Genomic DNA, 8,470 nt, shown 5'->3' with positions numbered 1-8,470 from the left:
CTAGTTAGTTCAACAACAACAAGTACAAAAAGACAATAGTGACTCGCATTCACCTTCTCGTTAGTACTCTTAATTCAATACGTTCAATAAAATTATGCCAAATCAACAAAATTTGGACGGAAACAAAAGAAAAAGAATTCGCGTAAATTTTCCTGTTAATTATTATGCCAACTCAACAATTCCAAAGCTATACAAAAAGGGGAAAGAAGGGAAGAAGAATACGTATAGCCAAATTACTAATATTTTACAAACGTGTTACAACAACCCAACTGGGGGTTCCGAAATAACTATGGAGGCCCGTCTGGTTTTCCCCAAAAGAATACTTCTTCATCCAGCCAGATATTAGAATCCTTACTAGTAAGCAAAAACCTATCAAGTATCAACTACACCATATTTTTTGAAAGAGATGTTTCTTGACCTAGAGACGCTTCCTTGCGCACCTGTCAAGGAACATCCTGATCTTGACAGTGGAGTCGCTGAATATATAGAAGAAAAGCTACCAATAGCAAAAATATTGAAATTAGGGTTTTCTAGTCAAACGTTTTGTGGAAGAAGATCACGTTACTTGGGTATAGGTTTACTTTGGATTTAGTTTGTGGGCAATCTTACTTTTGTTTTAACATCTAATACAGTCAGTTTATGTGAAATTGTTTTTAAAACTATCTCTACGACGTGCGTCTTGCTTATAGATACAGATCTTCATCAAATAATCGAAGTAAAAAAATACACGTGTTTAAACCTAATGACATACTCCATATACGCAAATATCTTGTGAGTTATAAAAGTGTCAAATGTGATAATAATATTCAAAGATAAAATATTTCATTCAATTATACAAGTTTACCTCTAAACATAAAGAATCACTTTACAAGAAGACTATTTTGTCGTATATAATTAACATATACATTGCATCTGATTAAGTGAGCCTGTAGAATTCACAGTTTGTTGCTTGTCCGCATTGAAATGCGCATTTGAGAAGGACGAAGCGATGGGGAAATCACAGGTTGCACGAACTTGCGACTACGTGTAGTAATAGATAAGTTTAGAAAACATAAAAGCTGTAAAGTCATTTTATGAAAAGGTCAAATAAACATACCACAAGGGACTGTTTATTTTGATAATATCTCTTCTTCTTTTAGATAATCAGTCACCTTTGTCTGCCACTTCATACTTTTGTGTCCCATTTTTCGCATGTCCAAATGTTAGATTTGAATGTCTGAATCCCAATTGGGTATGGGGTCTCAATTTCACATACCCAATCCATGGAAAGGTGTTATATCAGAAATATCAATAATAACACGATAATGAAGATTTGCAAATTTTAGAACTCTCACATTCGTTATATAATCCCCAAAATAACAACGAATTGAAAAAAAAAACCTTTTTTAAATGTACAAAATATGGTAAGACCTCAATGTCACTTTTGTTTCCCTAATAAAACTACTTTTTCTTCTTCTTTCTTTTGAACTTGCGATATCCTGCTGATCCAATTTCCAAGCAATGACTCTGGACAACACATACTGCACCACAAATGAAAAGCAGCAAAAGCTTTAGGTCAAAGCAAAGGTCTTAAACAAAGGCCAGTCAATGGAAGTGATTTCACTTCTTCAATGTACTGCAATGTAAACCTCATGGACCCAACAACATCTGGTTCCAAAAACCCAACCATAAAGGTCTACACCGAAGTGTGATAAGTATCAATGTAATGCAATGTAAACCTCATGGAGTAACTGGATTAGCGGCAATCTGTAACTCAAATAACAATTTTGTTGCTTATAAGTAGTTGGGCGTCAACCACACCAATTTGATATCTCTCCAACGAATCAATCAGTACAAACCTTAGCATTTATCCAACTAACTTACCCATGACCTAGAAGTCTCTTGAATCCACTATTTATGCTAATCTTGAGACTCTTAGTTAACTAGCAAACAAGCTCTTTAGTTATGCTCAAATGGCCATATGCAGATGAAATCTTGTGCATTCCTCATGAACACTAATCACTTCCACCTCTCCAGCATCTTTAAGAAAGAGCTGCTATTATACCCAGCACAGTTATATCTCAACATCACACTAAACTAGTGACAGTGAGAAACCTCATAAGATACCCATACAAGTTCTCCCCATGTTGTTATCCACATTGAAAATCTCATATCACAAAGAAGAAATGCTAATCACCAAGTTGATCAGAATATCACATGCCAATTTAAAATAAACAAAATGTAGAGAATTCAAGATTAGGCTACCACACAAGATTTAAAAAAACTCGTATATGCACGATCTACAGAAGCGTTGCCTAATTTATGATACAACAAACTATTTCTTCTCAGCTAATCACTTTCAGCATCCTGTTGAGTCTAAATAATTTCTTTATCTTATCTCACGTATACCTCTGAGTCTAGCTCAGCGTCCTGAAGATATCTAATAAGCAAGGAGATATATTGCTAACAGAGGGAGAAGCAAGAGCAAGAATGAAACAATATGTTACAGTGCTATCTACAAGTTTGTGCCTATGGAAATTTTCAAAACAAGCAGCCACGTTTAAAAGCTCAATATTGCAAAAGAGATGCCTAACTTGAACTTCCCATTTCAACTATTAGATAGAGGCATCAATGCAATGGCTCGAATATACATTTCCAGTATAGCCACAAATTGACAATGTTCTTGCAGCCACACAATCTATTATTCTGTACCTAACAAAAACCGCAAGTAGTCCAGTGGCACAAAGACAGCACGGAAATCAAACAAAGGGTTGTTTCATGGCTATATCAGAGGCTGTACAGAAAGAGAGAGAAGACAATACAAACCTCAATCCAAATCTTCACCCCTGGTCTCAAGATGACCTCCACCAGCACCAGGTGCTCCTGACCCTGAACCAGGATCAGAACCAGAGCCATCTTGTCTCCTGAACGGCCAAGGAAGCTGTATGTTAAACCTCCTTGGAGTCTGCTGTCCCTCAACCGAACCCTGTCCATCACCACTCCCCTGAACTCCTTGAGCCCTGTTCTCATAATCAGGATCATCAGTAGGCAACTCATACCTACACACGGGACAGGAGTTGTGCAACTCAAGCCACGGGAGAAGGCAATCCTGATGAAACACATGCTTACAAGGCATCTGCTTAACACCGCTACCATCCTCAAACTCATCCATACAAACAGCGCACTGGTTCATCTCCGATTTCAACATATCCTTAGTTACCTTAACAGTAGGAAGCGCATCGATGGCTGATTTGGAAGCAGGAGGAGTTCCGTAACGGTTAGGATCATTCTCAGCCAGCTGCTGAATCAACTGCTCAAGACCTGGACCAAAGAAGTAGTCACCGAGATTCCCAGGTATACGATGAGCTGGATCCGAAGGATGATTCTCAACCACGAACTGAACGTGCGTACCGCTAGATCGCAGATGCTGGAGATGATTCTGGAGAAACGAAACCGGATCAAACGCGTCAGACTGCTGAGTGGAGCGAGCCTGTGGTTGCATCGAAGGACCGAAGAAGCTAGAGCTCATGAAGTCCATGCCGGAAGGAGAAGCAGTGGAAGAGCCGAATAAGAGAGGGAGCAAGGTTGAGAAAGGATCAGCCATGGGGAAAAAGGAACCATCAGTGTTAGGGTTGAAATTGGGGGGAGGATTAGGGCTGCGGTCTTCGAATTCTTCGAGAAACCCTTGGTTACAAATAGGACAGAAAGGATCAGCGGATGCGGTAATCGAGATTGTGACTGTGCGATTGCACTGGTAACAGAAGAATATCTTGTCGACCGCCGCTGATGCTGCGGCGGAGCCAGTTGAATTTACGCCGGAAGACATGACGGATTCTGCGAAATTTTTTCAGAGCGCGAGAGAGACGAGACGAAACGAAACGAGAGGACGAAGGAAGAAAAGAACCGTCAGAGAAGTGAGACAAGAGAGAGAAAATAATTCTTTGGTTTGTGGCCGACCCTAACAATCTTCTATACAATTTGGGCTACAGCCCATTAACGGCCCATGTATAGTTCTAACTTCTAAGTAAGGAATGTTAATATATTGAATTGACCTGCCCTATTTTTTTTTTTTTTGTGGATATCAGATTTATAATTTTTTTTTTATGGATTTGAGCTAATTTATGTAATCAATCTACTGACTATAATAATTTTAGGAAAGGTTACAATCTAATAGGAAAGGTTTAGATTTAACACGTTTATTTTTTCTTTGAATATAATTTAACATTAGATTCAAAAAAAAGTTTTAGATTTAAAAATTAAATAACTTATGTAGAATGATCTTCTTTAGTATGAAGATCCCCTTTATAATAAAACGGAAGTACACAACATTGTTTTGTAAATTACTATATAGTTTTAATAAGTTGGTTACAAATAGGTTATAGATTAATTGGTTACAAGTTAAATAGTGGGTGCAACCTTAATTTGTTTTTGAAAGATTTTTATTACTAGAGCATGTTGTTTTTAAAAATCTTAAAAAGAATATTCTAAAAAATCTTTTGATATCTAACTTAACATATTTATTTGTTAATTATCATTATACTTCACCTCTCATTTTTATATATGAGTCTATTTTGTGAAAAAAAAATTATCATATTATTTATTATAATTAAAAAATAGTTTTATTTGTTTTATTTCCGGATATACCATAAGTTGAATTTTTAAAAACAAATATAAATTTTTTAATCTATAAAATATTCAAGCTTTAATAATATTATTCTTTAAAAATAATATCTATTGAATTAAAAAATTTACTGAGTAACGGGTCAAAATTTGAATATTTAAATTCAATTTCATTATTTTTTTGTTGAATTTTTATAAATTTATATAATATAATAAACTTTAAATAATTTATTTTGAAATATTTTTAAAATATTGAAACTTGATATAAAAGTTAGAAACTATAAACACTCTAAATTGATTTGTTATAACAATGTCAATTATATGTCACTATAATATGAAAGAAATTCAAAAAACCAAGTATATTAAAACAAAAAAATATAACAATATATTAAATTACTCATAATATAATAACTCGCTTTTTAAAAACCAAATTTACAAGATTATGTCTTATAATGACGTTCATATTATGATGTAGAATATACATTGTAGAAATAACTTCACATACATATACTAATAGAACATGTTAAGATATACATAAACTAATACAACATCTTAAATTTTTTTTAAAAAATATAATATATACAAAATTTTGTATAAAATAAAATTTAACCATTGTTATAGCACATGTACTTATCTAGAATCATTAACAATATAAAACTTACAAAATATGTGTCTTTTTCAAGCCATCATATTTAGTATGATTTTATTGCATAATGTTTTATCCAAAAAAACTTTTAAAAACAATCACATAAATTATATTTTATATGTGAAGTGACCTTAGTGCAGTGGCAGGAAGTAAGTCCATTTGTAGAAGGCACCTTCACACCAAGGATCGAGTCTCAGTTCCTACAAATGTAGGAATTTGGCTAATGGGCCGGCCAATTGTGGCCCAATGATTAACAAAAAATATATATATATATATCTATTCTATATAAAAATTACAATATAATTAAAATGAATTTCAACCTGGGTCTTAATCTACTATTGTAGTATTTGCTATAGAGATATACATGTAAAGATTTAGTTCTACATCTTAGTTTAGTTTAAGAAACTATTTTACTATGTTATTAAAGTTATGATTATGAGAGTCAATATAATATTTCCTAAACACTAATGTATTTTTCTCTTATCACATTCAATAGCTTATTCATTTTTTTTAAGACTATGACTTTTTTAACTTGGTTGTGAACTTGTGAATCAACACAATTGAGCAAGTGTTTGGATTATTAGTGCTGGGATATTCTTGTAAAGCATGCATAAGGATAAATATTTTTATCGTTGAAATAAGGACTCGGGATCCTCTTACTTCGTGATGAGTTCTTTATATAGAAATCACTATGAGATTTCTTCTTCTTTGGGCAAAAAAAATCACCATGAGATAGATAGACTTTAATTTGTTTTCTTGCCTGTAAAACTTGATATATTTAAACGGAATTGTAATAGTATAGATCGATGAGATATTCAAGCAGCTTATAGTAAAAAAATAAAATAAATACATGATGAAAATGTTAATTATGTAATCTATAGATTTATGTGGTGTGTTTGCTCTAGGAATATGATTATATGAGTTCGCATTTTTTTGGTCTTCCTTTTTCCAAGAATAATTAGGAACAATATTGAAACATGTAAAACAAATCGTCTCGATAATTTTCATGTAATTTCTCCCTGAAAACAATTCAAATACCGACGTACTCTCTTACATAGGTTTGGTATTATTGTCGTCATCATGCCCACCAATAATTGCATCATCTGGGATATACTTTTTCCAGAACCAATGCTGCTTCCAAACTCTTCCCATCTCTTCAATAGGAACACCTCTGGTCTCCGGCAACAAAAAGTAGATGAAAACCGTCATGACCGCCACCATGCTTGCAAAGAAGTAGAAGAGACCAAACTTCATGTGGCAAAGCATTGTCAAAAAGAATTGACCAATGAGGAAAGTGAAAAACATGTTGACAGAGACGTTGATGGCTTGTCCCGCTGGTCTGATTTCCAAAGGACATATCTCACTAGGTACCAACCATCCCAACGGACCCCATGACCATGCAAATCCCGCTACGTACACACATATGAAAGCAAGAATCCAATCTGCCGTTTCTGGCGTCAAGGTTCCGATTCCCGTGGTTCCGAATTTTGCACCGATGAATGAACCAACAAGAAGCTGGCAGATGAACATCTGAATACCACCTTCAAGAAATAGCAACCTTCTTCCATATTTATCAACCGCGTAAAAATTGAGACAATGGTTGAAAGCATGTTGACTACACCGGTTATCACAGCGGACATAAGAGAAGCATCGTTACCAAAACCAAGAGTCTTGAAGAGAACAGGAGCGTAGAACATAATGACGTTGATTCCAGTGATCTGTTGGAAAAAGGGAATCGCCGAGCAGAAGATCAAAGCTGGTCTGTATTTACTCTTCATGATGTTCTTCCATGGATACTCCACCTTTTTGGCAGCTTCAACGGCATCAATGAGATCTTGAAACTCATGGTCAACGTTGTCAGCTCCGCGTATCTTCTTCAACATATGTTTTGCTTCCTCGTAGTTGCCTCTCTCGAGCATCGAGTTTGGTGTATCCGGCAAAATGAATGATCCAATCACCATGACAACCGCTGGAACAGCTGCTAAACCTAAAGAAACCCTCCATCCATTTTGAGCCATCTTTGATGTTCCATAATTTATCATATTCGCCGCCAGGATTCCAATCGTAATAGCCATTTGAAAACCAATGTTTAAAGCTCCTCTTATCTTCGCTGGAGCCATTTCCGAGAGATACACCGGAGTAGACTGCATGCACACACAAAAAATAAGTATAAAAGATTGATATATAAACCTAAACCACATATATTAGAGATGATACACAAGAAAACAACATATGCCTTACCTGGTTAGCAAATCCAGCACCAACACCGAGCATAAGTCGACCAATGATGAGCATTGCAACATTAATGGCAAATGCGTTGAAAAGTGCACCGATGAGGAAGGCTAGTCCACCAATAAACATAGAAAATTTACGTCCATGTTTTCTAGTGATAACCGAAGCCATAAAGGAAGCTACAAGAGCTGCGATGTAGAGGGAAGAAGTGAACAATTGGAGCATTTGGTTATCGAATTTGCAGTAAGCGGTGTCGTGCTTCGCCTTTCGCATTTGGCTCTCTACTTGAGGGAAGAACTTGGTAAGAAACTCCTCCATCGATGTCACTCCTCCTGAGATTCCAAGGTCATAACCAAACAGGAGACCTCCCATGGCGGCAACAATACATGTAATGATAACGAAACCTGTGACTCCTCCTTCATAACTTCTTCCACCACCTCCTCCTTCTGATACAAAAGCTCCTCCTGCCATTTTTTTGTTGTTGTTGTCTAAGAAGAAGTCTTGTAGTTTAATTCGAAAATGTTCGCTTTGTGATCTTTTTATATAGATCAATGTGGTTACCCTATAATTAGGTGTATTGAGTAATATTGCGTGTTATGTTATAACTTATAAGTTTTATCTATCTTTGTATGAGTTGGGAATTAGGATTAGGTGGAAGTAGCTAGTTAGTTGGAACAAGAGTTTTCTTATTGTTACAAACGCCAAGTTTCATGGAGACTCTTAACTGTGTGTTAGACCGTTTCTTTTACAAACATTATTTTCCTTATTTATCGATCTTTTCATTTTTCACATGAGAGATCAGATAATATCCTCTGTCTATAAGGACTTCTCTTAAATCTGTTTTATATTGGTCAATACCCAAAAATAGAAACTTGTCATATAACAAATTCATAATCTCTTTCAAATTTAACGTTTCATGTAAGTATGTAACAAATCAGTCCGTTGACAAAAGAAAAGATAACAAATATTCGTGATCATTTAGGTCAACTTGAT

General features: G+C 35.1%; 2 protein-coding genes across 2 annotated transcripts; both read right to left on the bottom strand.

Annotated features, from left to right (window-relative positions):
* On the bottom strand, nucleotides 1,288-3,892 carry LOC104765868 (E3 ubiquitin-protein ligase RING1-like). The gene is made up of 2 exons (XM_010489651.2): nucleotides 2,806-3,892; nucleotides 1,288-1,520 (listed from the first exon to the last, which is right to left on the bottom strand). Exon 1 carries the CDS (start codon nucleotides 3,803-3,805, stop codon nucleotides 2,807-2,809), a length of 999 nt encoding a protein of 332 aa, XP_010487953.1. The 5' UTR covers nucleotides 3,806-3,892; the 3' UTR covers nucleotides 1,288-1,520; nucleotide 2,806.
* LOC104767664 (sugar transport protein 10-like) lies at nucleotides 6,296-7,948 on the bottom strand. Its single transcript, XM_010491657.1, is given in 3 exon segments — nucleotides 6,296-6,829; nucleotides 6,832-7,389; nucleotides 7,487-7,948. Coding segments are annotated over 3 exon segments (1,554 nt in total).

This window comes from Camelina sativa, chromosome 19, assembly GCF_000633955.1.
Source record: "Camelina sativa cultivar DH55 chromosome 19, Cs, whole genome shotgun sequence".
Taxonomy (NCBI): domain Eukaryota; kingdom Viridiplantae; phylum Streptophyta; class Magnoliopsida; order Brassicales; family Brassicaceae; genus Camelina; species Camelina sativa.
This window is presented reverse-complemented; position numbering and strand designations above follow the sequence as displayed.

Bases quoted from the DNA above. Each gene is read 5' to 3' on its own strand.
- LOC104765868 (XM_010489651.2), bottom strand. From the start codon at position 3,805: ATGTCTTCCGGCGTAAATTCAACTGGCTCCGCCGCAGCATCAGCGGCG.